A 19,139-nucleotide genomic window follows, 5' to 3' on the forward strand; every position below is an offset into this window, starting at 1 on the left:
AACGCACACATAATGTTGTCTGGTCGTTCCATACATTTTTATACATCATGTGTTTGTATTCAAATTTTGCTATATTATCATTATTATTATTATAACAATATCTCAAATTATCAGTTTTTGATTTTATTTATTAAGATGAACAAGTCACCTTTCCAGGCACTGATTTCTCCACCTCACTGCTGGTCTTACCCAGTGCAATAGCCAGAGGCGCATCAAGCAATCAGCAGCCAGACACCTGCTGGAGGGAGATTAATGTCAGCAAAGGGCCTGTGGGTGGCTTCTTAGCTACAACAGGTAGAATTTTTTTTTATTAAATTATTAAATATTTGGTGTATTTAAATATTTATAATATTTAATACCTACCAGATAAACCAGTGCATAAAAACCACTGCACAAAAAAATAACTGACACACACGCACAGCCTTCCCCTTTATTTTTTTCTACCTTCAGTGGCCCTATGCTACTATAGTAGCAGATATCCAAAAGTTTAATGTTATTAAAAAAAAAAGCAAAAATGCATTCAGATCACAATTCTGATTGCAAAGCTGCCAGACAGGATTTAAAAAATAAATAATGAAATAGAATAAAAGTCACAAATCAAGGTTTTACTTGCTGATTATTGATTTTTATTATTGTAAAAACAGAACTGCCATAATCCACCTGCATACAGTTTCTCTTGTTTAACTTCTCGATGTATTCATAGAATTACAGTACTTGTCAGTACGTGGAGATTTTGCACCGATAACTAATAACTGACTAAGTAAATAAAAAAATGCCGCAACTTGGACAGTAGTGGGAGATGTGTTTGTTGTTTGTTTTGGAGTGTCCCTTTCTCTGCACGACATTTTTGAACCAAAGTATTAAAATGAATCACAAAGGTGATATACTAAAATTAGTGGCAGACAACAACCATTCATCAGGTAAGCAGGCATGACTGTAATATCATTTGTATGTGACACGAACGCCACAAGAAAGGTAGTGTTATACCTGTTGCTCAGTCTGTGGCTTTTTGGCAGAGTCAGTGATCACAGTGTTGTCTTTAGTGTAGCCATTGCCCTTGTTGTTAGGTTTCAAAAATGACAGTTTAGTTGGTTAGTCATTAAATAGACGCTCTCATGATTCATCGAGTGACACCTCTGACTAATCAATTTGTGGCACGCAGTCTGTTGATGTCACATTTTCTACTTGCATGGATCGCTTGGAACCCCGGCTGAGGAGGTACTAAAAAACTATCCACTACCAGATACTATCACTTAATGGAAAAGGCTAAAAACAGAGTTGAGCCGTGCTGACCCAAATCAAGTAGGTACTATTGGAAAAGGGTTCATAAGAAATCCCTCAGAGTCCCAGAGCTTCTTTCATCACGCTGCAACCCAACAGTAAATTTGCAGCTTCCACACACTCTGTCACCCATGGTGCTGAAAACACAAAACAAAGAAAGACAGCTGAGTGTGGCATCAACCAGTGTTAAAAAGCACTTTAGCACTTTCATAAGGGTTACTACCATTCTGAGCACGGAGCCATGAGGCAGCCTTCATAGCCAGAAGATCCCACTCATTCTTTGAATCCATCTTTAAACCATGAAGCCAGATCAGAGCCAGAATGGTAGCCCAAATTTCCTTGTTGGCCTAATTCACCAAATCAAACAAAATCAAATGATATAGACAGAACACAATCCTTCACATGGAAAATGCTACCCAATGATTATGATCTTGTTTCCTACCACTTTGAAAACATAAATAATCTGAAAGAAGGCACTGAAATACTTTGACTGATAATAAATATTTTTTGCTCCATTTGCTCCCTTCAGTGTAATTTGTTTATGTTATAGTTGTATCCATCTTTATGTTATGCTCATCTGAAGTAGGTCATAGTGGCAGCAGACTAATCCATATATTTTCCAGTTCCTTCTGGGAGATCCAAGTGCATTCCAGGACCAGACAAGGAATATAATTTCTCCAGCAGATTCCCGGGGTCTCTTCCCTTTTGGTCATGCTCTAAATATTCACAAAGGAAGGCGCCCAGGAAGCATCCTTACAGATGGCTAAATTACCTCGACCTACTCTGTCTGAGATGGAGGAACAGCAGTTCTAGTTCAAGATTTGTCTACATGTCAGAGCTTCTCACCCCATCTATAAGACTGAGCCCTACGGCGCAAACTTAATTCAGCCGCGTGTGCAGTCATGACCTTATTCTATGGTCATTACACATATTTCATGATCATAGGTGAGGGCTGGGATGTAAATGGACTGGATAATTGAAAGATTCACGTTTTGGCTCACATTTCTCTTAACCACAAGAATCCAGGAAATATCCCACCACTTTCCAACAAAGAATCATGACTTCAGACTTGGAGGTGCTGACTCTCATACCAACCATTTCAAACTGTGACAAATTGCTCCAGTGGATACTGTCACAAGCTGGCCCATGGCAAATGACAGAGGGAAGACAAGACAGATTGTGTTGCTAATCATTACTTTATTCAAAAAAAGGAAATAACAAGCATGGGATATGAGAAGTGAAAAGTATCAGTGGTTGAATGGAATAGATGTGTGCTAATGTAACACAGAAGGTCACGCTCCAATGAAGCATACAGAACCACATATATCACTTAATTGCGACAGATTATGTTGGTTGAGATATATATATATATATATATATATATATATACATATATATATATATATATACATACATATACATACATATACATATGAGATTGATGTATATATATATATATATATATCATCATATATATATATATATATATCATCATATATATATATATATATATATATATATATATATAAAAAACACCCAGCGCGCCCCTGCGGGCGGTTTATCCTTCAAGCTCGGGTCCTCTACCAGAGGCCTGGGAGCTTGAGGGTCCTGCGCAGTATCTTAGCTGTTCCCAGGACTGCGCTCTTCTGGACAGAGATCTCCGATGTTATTCCCGGGATCTGCTGGAGCCACTCGCCTAGCTTGGGAGTCACCGCACCTAGTGCTCCGATTACCACGGGGACCACCGTTACCTTCACCCTCCACATCCTCTCGAGCTCTTCTCTGAGCCCTTGGTATTTCTCCAGCTTCTCGTGTTCCTTCTTCCTGATATTGCTGTCATTCGGAACCGCTACATCGATCACTACGGCCGTCTTCTTCTGTTTGTCTACCACCACTATGTCCGGTTGGTTAGCCACCACCATTTTGTCCGTCTGTATCTGGAAGTCCCACAGGATCTTAGCTCGGTCATTCTCCACCACCCTTGGGGGCAGCTCCCATTTTGACCTCGGGACTTCTAGGTTATACTCGGCACAGATGTTCCTGTACACTATGCCGGCCACTTGGTTATGGCGTTCCATGTACGCCAACGCCATATATATATATATATATATATATATATATATATATATATATATATATATATATATATATATATATATATATATATATAATTTGCAAAAAAACAGATGTTATTCTGAGATTCCCAAAGCAGATGTCCTTCTTGAAATTTTAGAATAGGATCGAAAACAACAGGCAACCTTCCTGCTCCTCCTCCTGTTCAATGATTGGACGGAACATCTTTTCAAAATACCCTGAATTAAGTTTTCCCTGGGCCAACCCAGTCTAGAAAGCCTACTCCTTAACCTTTACAGCCTCTCTCATTACTCTTGCATCCCGTGGGAGGTCCAAAACCTCCCTCTTTACCCATTTAGGTTTTCTAGGACTGTCTAGCAGTCCTCCCTGCCATCTAGTCCGACTCACCATTAGGCGGTCAGTTGACAGCATTGCTCTCCACCAAAGTGTGCAAGACATACTGCCTCTGATCAGATACAAAAACAAAACCAACCACTGACCTTTTGCTCTGGCACAAAGTACACTTACAATCAACCTTACACTAAAACATATTGTTTGGTTGGCCAACCTGTACCTAGTACAGAAGTCCAATAACAAAACATCATTCTCATTTAGAGCAAACAGGCCATTCCCCCCAATCACTCCTTTCACAATGTCTCCAGGTACAGTCCCTTCCATGACGGCACCCAAAAACTTTGTGTTATATATGAACATTTTTAATTAGGTTTCATACTATGAAATCTTATATTATCACTTTATATAATGATTTAAATTTACAGCAACCCACCAATACTGGCTTTGACTTCTCCACCTCCTCGTTCGTCTTTCCCAGTGCAGTAGGCAGAGCTGGATCAAGCAACCACTTGCCAGTTGCCTCCTGGAGGGAGACTAACTGCAGCAAAGGATCTCTGGTTTGCTGCTCAGACACAGAAGCTGAAAAACCAAAGATGAAACAAAAGCTGGACCTGATTATAATTATTCTACATGTGAAGACATAAAAAGTCTACAATATAAAGCAATCCATAAACCACCATAAACTTTGAAACATTTGTAATATATTTAAATGCCTCATTCAAGTTTTTGTTGACTATATTTTCATATTATTATTTTCTTTTTCCTGATCCACTAGCACACACTACACATACATGTGATGAGCCAACTACAACTGTCTGACATTCTGTAAATGATGGAAGCTGATAGTTTATTGGATTTATCTACTTACATCTAACATTACCTTCAGACACAGATTTTAGAGCACCATCAGCCACCGTCTTACAAGATTTCCAAAAGTCACTTAGTATCTTCTTCATCTGAGTAAATACCCCTGTCTTGCTGTCAGACTTATTTCTAGGTTTGTAGCTACAAGCTGGTGAGAGAACAGATAAACAAAACCCTGATATAGATCAATTTACTGTTATTAAATGCATAATACATCGGATTTTGGTGTTTTGATACAAGCTTCCTTTAAAATGATGAACATTTGATTAAGTTCATTCCTCCACAATAAACAGAAATCCACATCCATGACCATGGGCAACAATGCCTGTCTAAAACAAGGCAAATAAAAGCCCTCCAATTCCACGTAATGTGGGGGTCTTAACTAAGTAAACTATCACCCAGTGTAATGGTTTGTAACTTGTAATGTAGGACAATTTCTTTGGAAAGGTTATTTTTTTCATTGTTCTGTTTTTCTTTTCTTTTTTAAAAGATGTGTCACAACACTAAAAACACTTTTTCACTTCAAGGTTTTAAAATAAATAGTAAATGTTTCTGACATGAGAATTAAGAAATGAAACTACTAAAAACTGGATTTTTATGGTAATAAAATGATTCACCTTAAGTACTACTTAACATGGGCAAATTGTTAATGACTACAAAGGAAAAGGCAAATGTCAACTGTTCCACAAAAAGGCGGTAGTTATTTCAGTGTTTACAGCCATGTATTCATAAAAAAAAAAAAAAAACACTTTCTATAGCATTTAGCTTTTAAATTTAACTTTAGCACAGGGCATGTCTTCTGATTGAGATAAGTAAGTTAAACATAATTTTAGAATAACTGAAACGTTTGTGTCTTCAAGACTTCAACTTAATAACTATAATGCTATACTATAATAATATAAGATTGTTGAAATACCTGAAAATATTTAAATGTGTGGCTTTTTACACTGTTTAATGACTAATTTCAAAGGCACAAGTTCTTTAGCAGGATTTAAAATATCACAAAAAAGAATTAACTTTTCATGTTAAAGTTGCAAAAAAGTTAAACAGTAACTGTGCTACAGAAATGTTTTGTTCAGTGTTTACAGGCAGTCACTCTAATTACAGAACATAAACACACATCTGTGTTTCTGTTTTATTTAGAATTTTTGCTCACTTTCATAATCCTGATCAAGAGGCAGTGCGCAATCCATGTAATCTGTGGAAAACAAAGAAGGTAAAGAGATTAAGCTAAGCTTCATGCCATGACTCGCAACAATCCATTTAAAACTTAAAAACTTAAAATAAATAAGCTTGTTAAATGTTCAAAATTGTAAAAAAAAAAAGAAAAGAAAAAAAAGTGAACATTTTAACACACTGTGATTCCTTACAACAGTGCAACTTTTTTCCACAGGATTTAATGTGTCGCAAAGATTTATAGGGGCAACATTTTATATGTAAATTGCAAATGAATAGCATAGTATTTGTATCACAAAGAAATGTTGGTTTGTTCAGTGTTTACCAGCATTTAGAGAAGAAAAACAAACCAAAACAAACCAACAAAAAGGTTAGCTTTTTGCCTACCACCAGATTCCTGATCAGCATCCATGTAACCTATGGCAAGAAAGGAAGGTTCTTTGAGATATATAAAAGAGGGTAGGGGAAGACATAACTAAAAATCTCATAATGAATCATAAAAATCAGTTTAAAAGGTATTTATAATAAAAATTTTAAATGTGGGGCTTTTACACACAGTGATTCATAACTCATTCCAAGTGTGTATGTTCTTCAGTAATATTTAAAATATCACAAAAATGTAGAGGAACAGCGTTTTGTTTGTTTTGTTTGTTTTGTTTGTTTTTAAGTCCCAAACAAGTTAAATAGCATTTATTTTTTCATGTGTTTCCAGGCAGTTATGTTGTTCTTTTATAGAAAATCATGTGTTGTTCTTTCTCATTCAGCTTTTTGTTTTTTTATTCTTAAATAATAGATCAGGTCAATCAAGGCAAGAAAAAAAAAAGAAACTCCAATGACTACAGTCTCATTCAGCAGGATATGGAGCCCTGAGTCCAGAGTCCATCATGACCACTTTGCAAATCCACCACCTTCATAGTTTATATTGTTACAAAAACAAACAAACATAAAAACAAAAAATCACTATCGGCCAATGGCCACTCCAGCTGTGCAGTCAGCTGGTGGGTAACGGGCATCTCCAAAAACGTTAGAACACTTTTGCAAATATGTGGTGTCGTTATCAATCGAGCGAGAGGGGCTGTTATTGTGTGTGTATATGGATAATAGCAAAGAAGAAGAATTTTGTTCGCTCAAATTTAGTTTTTCTTCGCTCAAAATAAATTTCTCCTCAAAATGCAACACTTGTACTTGCAAATTTTTTTTAACATGTGCTCAGAACAATGGCACAAAAATAATTACATAGACCTGTCGTTGGCCTCCAAACCCTCTGTGACAAATTTTTGTGCGTGTCTTCAGAGAACCGTCAAGTTTTGTAAACAGTGTTGTAAATACTCTTTTCCACTAAATAAGCACTAAAGCAGAAGGGATGAACTGCCTAATTGTTTTCTTTACCTTTTCTCTTGTTCATTAAATTAGGGAGTTAGGGTAGTGGTTGTCTTTTATTTGGCTTTTGTTTCATGCAGGGTTTAGGTAGCAGCTTCTTTTGGAATAGCTTGTTTTGTTTATTATTTTAGCCTTTGTTCACCCCAGAGTTAGCACTGTTAGTTTTGGTAGCAATAAAACTCCACCTTGAGGGTTAACCCTTATGTTGTGCTTCTGTTCCCCGAGACTGGGATGTAAGACCAGATACCCCAGTATACCATCCGGGAACTGGACTGTCAGGACTGTTTTATAGGAAATGGGGGACCAACACAATATTAGGTAGGGAGTAATAATGTTATGAGTTATCTATCAATCTATCTATGACTCCCTTGTAGAAGTAGTCCAAGAACACTTAAGCATGAAACGACTGTAATCTGCAGTAACTAAAGAAGGTTTTTCCAGGCACAAAACGAAGGGAGAAGTGACAACATTACAACTAAATTTTGTACCACCAATGGCAATGATCAGTTTAGCCTGTTCTTATAATAAAAAGGTTATTAAAATATCAAAATAGTGTGATTATTTATTTATTTATTTTTATACAGTGATTCATATGCCATTACAAGGCTGCAGGTTCTTCAGTAATATTACCGTAATTTAGAGGAACAGCTTTTCACAATAAAGCTGCAAACCAGTTAAATACCGACTGTCCCACAGGAATATTGGTTCGGTCAGTGTTTACAGGCAGTTATTCCATTTATAGAAATCTATTTACGAATGTTGTGCTATAATTAGCCGTTTACTTACCTTCACAATTCTGATAAGGATTCAGGGTGCAACCAACGTAATCTGTTGCAATTAAGAAAGGCATTTTCAGATCCAAAAGCGAGAAGTTAAAGACATTACGCTAAGCCTCATACTATGAATCACAGCAATCAGTTTAAAATGTATTTACAATAATAAGCTTGTTAAAATGTTCAAAATGTCAAAAACGTTTTTCTTTTCACACACTGTGATTTATAACTCATTACAACAGTGCAACTTTCAGTAAGATTTAAAGTATCACAAAAATGTATAGTAACAATTCTTTTCATTAATGTTGCAAATGGGTTCAGCAGTAACTGTGCCACAGAAATGTTGGTTTGTTCAGTGTTCACCAGCATTTAGAGAAATAAAAAACAAACAAAACTTAGCTTGCCATAAGATTCCTGATCAGCATACATGTAACCCATGGTAAGAAGGGAAGGCTCTTGGAGATCTAAAAGAGAGGGGAGGTAAAGAAATTATAAAGAAATCTAAAACTAAAATCATGACAACAGTTTAAAATGTATTCATAAAAATGTTCAAAGTGTTATAAATCACTGTTTTTTTTTATGCACAATGATTCATAACCAAAGGTACAAGTTTTTCAGTAATATTTAAAATATCAAAAGTTTAGAGAAACAATATCTGTTGTATTTAGCTACTTGCTTACCTTCATAATCCTGGTAAGGACTCAGAGTGCAATCAACGTAATCTGTAGCAAGAAAAGAAGGCATTTTTAGATCCTAAAGATGGACGGTAAACACATTAAGTTAAACATCATACCATCAATCATAACAGTCGGTTGTAAAATGTACGAATAAAATGAAGCTGATTAAAATGTCAACAAAGTGGGGCTTTTTGCAAACTGTGATTTAATAAGTGCCATTTAACAATATTTAAAATATCACAAAAAGTTATAGAAACAGTGTATAAAAACATGTTTCATATTTCAGTTCCAATCATGTTAACTTTGCAACAGAATTATTGGTTTATTCAGTGTTTACAGGCTAGTTAATGGTTAATGTTTTCATAGATCAGGTCCATTGAATCTTTTTTAATGGTTAGATGGATGTTTGGATATCATGACTTCCACCTCTTCTTAAAGTCAGTAAAGAGTTCTTTTTACTGATGGCATGAAGTTGACTTTTATGCGAGTTGTACAATCTTGGGTTGATATTGTTACAGCATCACCTTGATCACAAACTACGCTACCATCAAACTAAAAAAACCCATAACATTCAATGAGATAGTAAAACAGGTACAATAGAGACATAAAATGATCTATATGACATAAAACATACCTCGCGGGCTGACCCATGTTTAGAGGCTGAAATGAGCAATGTACAGATACTTTTAAGAAACCTTTAACATTCCCGGCTTCAACTTGCCATGCTCATGCTTCAAAATGGGTGTGCATCTCATAGATCCTACATGAGAATTTCTAAAATAAATGTCCTATTGACAGAAAATATGCGTAATGCAAAATAAAATACATTAACTAAAATTATGGCAGTAAAACATTTAGCATCAAACAACTGATGTTTTTCAACATTTTATAATTTGAGTAATTAGAAGGTCCTGGATCACAGAGATTGTGAGGATTGTTGCTCTATTGCCTGTTTATATTGTGACAAATTCTTTTTCCATAGCACGGACAGTATTGTGTTAATTTATATTTCTGACCCCCCAAAAAATGTGTGAGTAGATATCTGTTAAGATCTCAGATGTCAATCCTGGGATCTCCTGGAGCAAGTCAACCAGTTTGGAAGTCACTTCCAAATGCTCCAGTTACCACTGGGACCACTGTTGTCTTCAACCTCCAAATCTTCTAAAGCTCCTCTCTCAGCCATTTGTATTTCTCGACTTTCTTGAGTTTCCTTCTGCCTGATTTTGCTATTGATTGGTATAGTTACATCTATCACTATGGCTGGTTTTCCTCTTCTTTTCTAGCACTACTAGGTCTGATTGGTTAGCCATCACCAAGTGAGTTTGTCCATCTGTATCTGGTCCCACAGGATCTTAGTCTGGTCTCTCTCAACCACCCATTTTGAACTCAACTTCCAGGCCATACTCGGCGCAGATATTCCTCTATACTATGCCGGCAACTTGGTTATGGTCTTCCTTGTAAGCCCCGCCTGCTAGCATCTTAAACCCTGCAATTACGTGCTGGAAGGTCTCAGGGAAAACTTTGCATAACCTACACCTGGGGTCTTGCCTGGTGTGGTAGACTCCAGCCATTATGAATCTTGTGTTGCCATGATTAGTCTTTCAGTTCAGTTTTGTCCAGCCACTGTTCGGATTTCTCGATATCAGTCACTTCTTCTATCTGTCAGTGCTACTTGCCCTGCATGGACCTATACTTCCATGATGGTTCCTCTTTTTTCTCCTTTTCTTTCTCAGGTTTCTGCTGCCTGGAGTATTCCCTATGTACGTGATCAGTTGTGGTCATCTTCCTGATATACTCATGGCTCTTTTTTCTTTTTTTCATCCTGGATAGTGGTTCTGACACTCACCAGTCCTTGGCCCGCTTCCTTTCGCTTAGCGAAAAGTTTCAGGATGCTGGACTTGGGCTGAAACCCCATGCATGATAAGGAGCTTTCTTGCAGGTGTTGATTCCCAGATCTTGTTCTTCTCATTTAGCATACTCCTCAGGACTTGCCTTACCCTCGGTGTCTTCTAGAGGCCTCTTGATGGTTCCCATTTGCCTGTGAGATTCCAAAGTAGTTTCTGGCAGTTCAATCGTGTCCGTTCTGACTACCCTCTCTGTCTTTGTTACCATCCGACTACACGTCACCAGTCGGAATGACATTTGGATGTCATTGCTGTTTTATATGTTTTTCATTCATCTATTTAGTCCCTTGTTCAGTCTGCCCTCTCTGCAAACCCATTCAGCTGCCTCCTGAATGGGCCCCACAGTATATAGACCTCTAGCTGGCCATCCTTTATTTGGTACACTGTCAGTGTTGACCAATGGGTTTTTCCCCCCTTAATATTTTGGTTTTTAGTTTAATGAGCTTGTTTTCAAGTCATCTTATAAAACTATTTTTAATCACTGCACTCCCTTTATTCGTGCACCGTAATTTTGATCTTCAAAGTTGTGGGTGAAAGTTTTAGTTCTTGCTTTTAAAAACTCACCGTGTTTTAAAATATTTTTGTGCAGAAGAGGTCCTTGAATCGCCTCGCCATTGTTATTGAAGACAGCAATGAAGGCAGTCAGTGAACTGCTTATTCCCGATTGGACACTGAGCTGCACCACCTTCTCCTTCACTTTTGTGTCTTGCCATCCTCTGTGTTCTCCCTCCTCCAGGGAACGAATCAGAGTCCGAGCACCCAACTTGTGGACTGTTAATCTGTAAAGAAGTACGGACATATTTTTACTACAGCTGTTTACCAGTGACTTCTCTGTTTTTATTATATTGTATGCTTTCTAAGGTCAAACATAGATGGAGATAAACCCACTGCTTTATATAAGAATCACAGTGATAACATGAATGGTGACAAATGCTCACACCAAGAGAAAATCTCCTAGTGGAAATCTCAGTCCACAGAACAGAAGCTCATGGTGGCATTTCAAGTGAAAACAGATAAAACGATATAATTATTTTCCACTCGTTGCACTGTGCAGTATATGGACAGGAGGCCTCTATTATGACCTAAATTCAACATGCGAGCCTTTTATTAAACTGAAGGTGAAACTGATGAAATGTGGAACATAAAGTTCAAAAGGAAACGGAAAGCTATAAACTACCGAAACCTAAACTGGGAACTAATACTTACAGTAAGAAGCACTGGAGCTAAGAGACAGGAAGGGAAAGTGAGCTGATGTTCTGACAAAGGACAAAAACAGACTGAGGCAATAGATACGTTCCAAAAGTTAATTTTGCTTTGGAGGGTTCTTAACTGAGAGACATGACTGAAATATCGGCAAAGCGACCATAATAAGAGCTGCTCAATTCTGTAAGTACTAAGGAATGGCGCTTCAATGCTTCTTTTATTGCTTCCTTGAGCAGAGGATACACTGGACCATCCTTTACAGAAAGGGAGGAGAAAATGCTCTCCCATAATTCACTGTGAGGACCATCTGACCATTCATGAAAATAAACATAATAAACACAGCTGCGCACCAACATTTGCTAATGGCACAGCAATAAGTGGAACAATAAGTGGGGTTCACCTCTAAACAGTCAGCGTGAGGACAGAGGGAGGAGTTTTAGGACAGAGACAAAGTTTTGGCACTGCAATAAGAGCTTTAAGCATCTATGCAAAGTCCCGATTACACACTAGTTCTGATAACATCTTCCCTCCTGAAAATAGACTCCAGTATCCGGTATCCAGTAAGGGTCCTGGCTAGACCCCCATGTTAAAACAAAGCCCGGGGATGGAGCGGCTACGTCTGCAGCCTGTCCGCAGCTCAAACACAAGTATTTCACTACATGTTGTACTGTGTATGGAACAAATAAAATTTGAATTTATAAGTTATTTATGACCTCATTGACGTGATCGTCAAGGTCAAGTAAAAGAGGTTAGAAATAGAACATGGGAGGGATTAACTGGATAGTGTCATATGTTTCACACTTAGCAACTTTAAGTCTAAAGTCATGATCCACAGAACAGTGCTGTTTATATCAAAACTCTGTTTTACCCAGTGTCCTCTGCAGGTCTGAGACTGAAGTGCAGCTGGTTCTCAGAGGGATGACCTGCCAGGCTGTACTTCACCGTCACACAGCCCTCTGCTGCCTCTGAGCTCTGACACAAAACCACAGGGTCAGAAGTCACGTTAATTACTGTCATCAAATATCTAAACAACAACATGAGAGGCTGCTGCTCCTACCTGTCCACTGAGCTGGGCATAAATCAGTGACCTTTGACCTGGAAAAAGTGCAGTGATTGGTGGAGAGAGGACAGTGACAGACACTTCCTTTGGTAAATCCCATATGACTGAGATGTTGACCACAGCCGGCTGCAGAGCAAATCGCAGCGACTGCATCACCTGAAAAATAAAGAAAAACTCTCCAAATATACACAAACAGCTGGAACAGACATTTTACTCACTGCAGGTCTGATCTCAAATATGGATCTGCTGGTGCTGCTGCTGCTGCGATGTTTAGCTTGACTTCTAATTGTGTTAAATATCTTACTTTTGCTTGCATCCTGTCAGTGTCTGTGATGAACTGAGCGTGACCTCCTCCTTCTTTGGCCATCCCATTGATGAGAGCAGAGCTGGCCCCTTCCCCAATCCCAAAAGAGAAACACCTGCAATACAACAGTTTTCTTTAAGTACATAGAGGACATGTTGGACATTCTGTAATTGTGTAGACGTACTTGTGTTTTTGTGGTTTCACCTGTGAGAATCTGAGTTCCTCTTCACCAGATCTATCACTTCTTTGGTGTCCCACACCTCTCCATCAGTAAAGACAAACAGCTAGAGAGGAGAGTTGGCACATAAGGGCAGAACATCAGACCCAGAAACACACAGCTTGTTCTGAGAGCTGAGTTAGGTTCAGAAACACAAATGTTTTAATGGTAATGTGCAAAGAACAATGTACGGTTAATATGAACTCAAAATATGGTACTTAAGAAGATGGAAGAAGGGTAGTATGATAATGTCACAGAGGTAAGAGACATATGTACAACATGTTTATATTATTCAGCTATTATTCAGTTTTTTCAAGTCAGTGAAATGTCTTCTGAAGTCAAACATACTGTGTGTGTGTGTTAGATAGTTGAGTTTGGACTCTTTTGGGGGGCGCTCAAAGAAATTTCCATCAGAGCACTCTGGCAGGGTGTGGCTGGCGGTGCCACAGCAGCGAAGGTGGACACATCTGCGTGGCATCGCAATCACGCCTGCCCAGCTTAAGCGCGGTGTGAAGTCCTGTTGTATTGTTGTTGTGTACGTGTGGCTGGCAGCTGGGAAGCTGAGCCGAGTTGTACAAAAAGCAACCGTTTAATAAAGTAAGATGTTTCAGAATGCAGAATCGTGGTCGCATCATGCCTCATTCTTGCCACAGTGGTGCAGAAACCAGGAAGCGTAAGCAGAAAGAACTCCGGTACTGGATTGACTGCAGCACACAAAGGATTGCGAATCTGGCAGCTCTAATCCAGTTCTGACCGACACCACCAACACCCCCACCAGGTTCCCCAGCGGCAGGCATGCAGCAGGGTGCGAACAACCAAGATGCAGCCTGCTGCCGCACCCATCCCCACTCCTCGGGCGGGAGCGGCTAGTGCCCGGCGCAGTGTCTGCGCTCATATCGGCCCCGCGGAGGAGTGCCACAGAGCAACTACTGTGTCCTCAAACTTCTCAGCCGAGAGCAGTGGAGGAGCCACGTGGGGAAGCTGCTCCAGCCAGAGGTGGAAGAGGTGCACAAGGGTCCATTTTACAGGATTCATACCAATCTAAACATGGTGAACAGGATGGCTGTCATTACATTCATGTGAGGGAATACAAATCTATTATCCACTCGTGAAATTGGGGTATATAATGCTGAGTCTGCATCATAAAGGGAGGGTTTGTATGAATTAATATAAAACAACGCTATTACCAGTTTGCTTCAACGGGTGGATTAGATAGAAATCTCTGATTATTCACTCTGAATAGATCATCGTACCAGTTAGGCTGCTTTAGAAGGTAACAGTTGATGACATTTGCAAAAGCATATTTCATTAATATTAATCACAAGAAACTGTATGGATGAAATTATGTTTGGGAGCTGAGCTCCCTCTGAAAGTTTGAACCTAACCTGGTGTGTTACCTGTCGAGGCTGATTGGGAATGCAGGGCTGGCTGTAAATATGTTTGAGGGGCTGCAGCATCTCTGTTCCTCCGAGATTAGCTTCCATCTGCACAACTGTATTTAGAGCCTCCTCCATGGTCTGCTGGCTGTACTCCACACTCTTACTGCCATCACACAAATACCAATACAAACATGCACGTATTTCATGTCAAGGACAAAAGGACCTTTGTTGGGCTGGGAGAGACTCACGGGAAGATGTGTTCATATCTGGACCCAAAACTGTAAATATTGAAATAGCAGCCCATTGGTAAGCTCTTCAACAGGAGCAGCAGAGTATCCTTAAGAGAACATTGAAAATATAGTGAGGCCACTGTGTGAGAGGAACAATTTGAAACTAAAGAGTTTATGAGTAAGTATATTATGGATACCCTGGCACTGCTGATGCGAGAATTACTCATACTTCCAGATCGATCCATTAACAACACAAACTCTCCACATGAAGCCACTGAAGACGTCACAGACTGGGGAAACTCAGGGTACAGACTCACCATCACCACTGGATCAGCCATCAGAGAGCCTGAAAAATAACAGACAGAAAAAAGTTTATATAAATTTGCTTTTCAGTGGTTTTTTCATACATATTCAAACTTTTGAGTGAAAGAATGGGGATATTAAAAATCTGTCTTTGAAAACCAACTACTCCTATCATTTCCACTCACCCGGCTCAGCAGAGGCCTGTCCTGCCTCCACCACAGCGGTGGGCTGGTGGACGTCTTTGTAATAAATCAGCAGTTCAACATCTCTGTCAAACTTGTGTCCTGCAGCCAGCTTGACCTGCACACCACAAACACATTCATATTTAGTTCTCAGTTATAAGTACAGAGCAGACACAGCAGCACTCTACCTACCGTGGCCTGGGTTTGATCAGTGTTGAGGTCCTGGAGAGGGTCCAGGGAACAGTTGGACTCTACTTTAGAGATTGGACGAGGAGAGGACACTCGGGCAGAGAAAGACAGACTGTAGGGCACCAGAGAGGCTGGAACAGAAGTCACCTGAACACCTTCACTACCTGTACACAACATCAGGTTAGAAATGCTGTGAACAATAAGGCATTAAATATTAAAGCTTCTAAAAACATCTGGTCCAATTAAAGGTTTCAGGGAAATTAGGTACAAGGCTGGCACAAGTCTTTTACATTTTTTCTAATCTGATAAATATGTTTGACAGTCACAGTGTTATGTGGTATCTTTTCTTCGAGAAAATAAAGTTGAACTTTGATGCTTTTTCTGCCATATATTGTGTTCTGTCACTGTTGTGAGGTTGGTTCAAGACCTAATATGGTTTAACCATTTCTGGTCCAAGTATTTTGAAGTGTTCCTACCCTGAGGCTGGTATCGAAGGTTGAGCACAGCAGGCAGACAGAACCTCAGACCATCATCAGCCTGCACAGCCAGCTCAGTCACGTACTCCAACCTGATGGAGGCGCTCTCTCCTGGAGGCAGACTGCCCACACTCAGAGAGAATATATCTGGACTCTGATCACTCTCCTCCAATAGGAAGGCCTGCTGACCAGAGCTCAGAGCATCATCATACTCCTCACGAGCCTGAAGGACAGGTGGCACATGTCAGTGACATTCATTGTGTTTATTGTTATTTTGAATCTTACTTATGATCAGGTTATATTTACTGTCCAGCTCACCTTCTGTTTCTCCTTCACCTCAGCTACAATCTGTGTCTGTCCGATCTTAGCACTGAAATGACAGACAGCAGCGTCTCCAGGCAGAGGGAAGACAAAAACAGCCTCTAATGGTTTGTTCTCCTTATTCTCGTAGTTCAGGGTGGAGACCACTGTAGCCACATGGTCCCTCACCTCCAGCTCCACCTCAATGCTCTTCAGAGGAACTAAAAGAAAAACATAAACATCCAAACAACTGTTTTTGATTAACTTCAAAATTTGTTTAGTCTCCTGCCCATTTTGGATTTTCATCAACTTTTTACCTGGTTCCTTTTGGGCAGTTAGCAGACCACAGGCTCTCACCATTGTTCCTGTGCAAGAGACAACCACCACAGAGATTTACTCCAAATAAAAGAATTTAGTGTTGCTTTCATTTTGGCTCCAGAAGCCAAATAACTAACAGATGACAATGATAGTTAGGAGGATCTGACTGTGAAACAGTTAAGATCTAAATCTAGAACTAGGGAATAGTTACGTAATATAAGGATTTAAAAGCTTTGCAAAGTTTTAAAGAAAACAATTAAGCATCCAAGAGCCTTTTCTCTATAAATTTTTTCAACATCTGGCAGCTGAACTTTAAATAAACTGGAAGTAGGGGATGAACTTTTGGCTGTAACTTTAGCAGACAGAATTGGAGTAGATAAAATGAAGGCATGTTTATGTCTTTCACTTGTAATTTAAACCTTTTTTTTTTTTACTTTTCCCACAATTCTTATTAAAAATAAGGATGATTGTATGACCTTAATTTGTAGCTTAAATCCAAATAAAGTCCAAAGCTAGAAATGACACCCTGTTTAGGAGCAGACCTAATGTTTCACGATCATACACATCAGGTCATGCATTAAGTTTGGGGCGCTGCTATGTGCGGCATGAGAGCATCGGTCCGGTCATCGTCTTGTTGTGTTTATATTGTCACCTTCATTAACCTGCTCTCTCACATCTGTGATTTATTCTTAGTGCTGAATGTGGGCGCTCATGAAGACAGCACAACATGGGGGTCGCCAACTGGTGTTTCGGTCCTCTCCATCTACCTAAAATCCATCAGCATCGGTTTCATCTTTCTGTTCCTTTAATAGTTTTATTTATCAAGTATAGGTTGAGTTGAGAGTTACCGTTACTCCTGGTTTTGGTTTCTGTTAGTCTAGTTTTACAGAACAGAAGCCTGGATCCAATGGCACATTGTGTGGTTGATTCATGGTCTTCTTCCTCTTTGTTTGTTTTAGTCAGGGCTTCCATCTCTTTTTTCCCCAGTTTGTCATCTTTGAGTAACTATATTCCCAGTAATGTGTGTGTTTATGGCAGCAGCTTTGTGTCATCTTATATGCTGGACAAATGGAAGTTCTGGGACACCGGAGAGGATTTACTTCTGTTACAGCGTATCATCAGAAGTGCTAAAAATCAAAATGGATAATTTACAATAATGTAGATGTCTAATCTAGCTTATTTTTTTTTTACCTAATTATTTATATCATCTCTGACTCCCCCCCCCCCCCCCCCCCCAACAACAAATATAGCAGGGATGATGTCTAATTGACAGGCTGATGAGTTAGAAAAAAACAAAAGGTTAAGTACAGGTGAGAAGATTTTTGCAAATGATGCAAATTTATTGATTGTTATTTTTACAGAAACGCTCAAGAAACTGCTTGCATATCTCTGTAACTATGTTACAAACAAACACCGCTCATGCCTCACAGATGACAGCTTACAGTCCTGGTAAAGATTAAAGTGACTTCATACAGCCCCGATTTGCAGACGCTGTGCGCATATGGGATATGCGCAGAGGTTCAGGAGTAGAAGTCCCATTGTAAACATATCAGGCAGACCCGATGATGTTTGCATGAACATGCTTTTCAGCATCTCTTTATTGACCACTTTTCACGCACAGCCGGCTGTAGCTTTTCAGCTCACAGCCCGACACATACCAACACAACAGCATAGATAGCACAGACGTTAAGGCGGCGAGGCGTGATTGGTTGCAGCTCAGGTGCGTCCGTCTCCCCTGCAGCGGCGCTGCAAACCACGCCGGGTTTATTTGGGTCTTAAACCCCTGCATTAACGTGTTTAACTGGGCCACAGCATCGCGATTTAGCTTGAAAAGACAACAAATTGTGTTTCTCGCCACTGAAATATGAGGTACCCAAACTCGTTACGTTTCACCGCCTACTGCAGCAGCCCTGGTTGAGATTTTTTTTTTGGACTCAGAACAAGTTTTGATATTATTCTGCCAGTAAATAAAAAGGAAAATACAGACTGCATCTGTATACAGCTCCTGTCAGCACACTTCTTACGGCGTTTTTTATGAAGTGCGTCAGGTTACAACGTCTAAAGAAAAGTTACAATGAATTGGAGAAAAGCATACCTTTGAATAGAGGGATTTGTGTGTCCGATAAGCACCGATCTGTAGTATGTGTGTGAAGTTCAAGCTTATGCGTCTACAATACGCGCACGCAGTTCTACTCCGGTGACGTCAGAGGCTTTCTGCTGCATCCCTCCAATGAGATCATTTAGTGAGCGAGGCTTCACAGATGCCCTAACAGGAAATTAACTTATCAACTTTATCTTTACACATTAAAAGCTTTAACGATAGTAGTGAGTTTAAGAGTTCCAGTTCGGTTTCAGATATGTCTGTAATGGTATGTTTACGCATTATATTTTATGCTAAAGTGTAGCTTTTACATTTACAGCCTTTGCTCACGTTTACTTATTAGAACTTGTGTTTTGATAAACTTATTATTCTCTGATGTTTTGTGTTTGTTACAT

General features: G+C 39.4%; 1 protein-coding gene across 5 annotated transcripts; it reads right to left on the reverse strand.

Annotated features, from left to right (window-relative positions):
- Window positions 1-27: 27 nt before the first annotated feature.
- On the reverse strand, window positions 28-18,863 carry LOC309687206 (von Willebrand factor A domain-containing protein 5A-like). 5 transcript variants are annotated; one of them, XM_082501989.1, is made up of 23 exons: window positions 18,739-18,863; window positions 16,643-16,690; window positions 16,344-16,546; window positions 16,026-16,248; window positions 15,553-15,713; window positions 15,364-15,478; window positions 15,073-15,221; window positions 14,894-14,982; window positions 14,664-14,808; window positions 13,254-13,333; window positions 13,050-13,164; window positions 12,743-12,901; window positions 12,554-12,657; window positions 11,047-11,261; window positions 8,582-8,623; window positions 8,306-8,365; window positions 7,915-7,956; window positions 6,136-6,165; window positions 5,729-5,770; window positions 4,577-4,720; window positions 4,142-4,287; window positions 1,505-1,628; window positions 29-1,418 (listed from the first exon to the last, which is right to left on the reverse strand). In XM_082501989.1, exons 2-23 carry the CDS (start codon window positions 16,683-16,685, stop codon window positions 1,339-1,341), a joined length of 2,511 nt encoding a protein of 836 aa, XP_082358115.1. In that variant the 5' UTR covers window positions 16,686-16,690; window positions 18,739-18,863; the 3' UTR covers window positions 29-1,338. The 5 variants fall into 5 exon arrangements, with proteins under 5 accessions (XP_082358114.1, XP_082358113.1, XP_082358116.1 ...); XM_082501988.1 differs by having other exon boundaries at window positions 28-1,418; window positions 4,589-4,720; window positions 14,894-15,221; XM_082501987.1 differs by having other exon boundaries at window positions 28-1,418; window positions 14,894-15,221.
- Between the last annotated feature and the right edge of the window lie 276 nt (window positions 18,864-19,139).

This window comes from Aulonocara stuartgranti, assembly GCF_965226115.1.
Source record: "Aulonocara stuartgranti genome assembly, chromosome: 14".
Taxonomy (NCBI): domain Eukaryota; kingdom Metazoa; phylum Chordata; class Actinopteri; order Cichliformes; family Cichlidae; genus Aulonocara; species Aulonocara stuartgranti.

What these genes read in the sequence shown, in the direction of transcription:
- LOC309687206 (XM_082501987.1), bottom strand. Translation starts at nt 16,685, where the DNA reads ATGGTGAGAGCCTGTGGTCTGCTAACTGCCCAAAAGGAACCAG. An exon ending in AGGAACTCAGATTCTCACAG is followed by an intron (nt 13,165 to 13,253) that starts GTGAAACCACAA and finishes GTTGTATTGCAG; the next exon opens with GTGTTTCTCTTTTGGGATTG. An exon ending in ATGCCCAGCTCAGTGGACAG is followed by an intron (nt 12,658 to 12,742) that starts GTAGGAGCAGCA and finishes GTTTTGTGTCAG; the next exon opens with AGCTCAGAGGCAGCAGAGGG.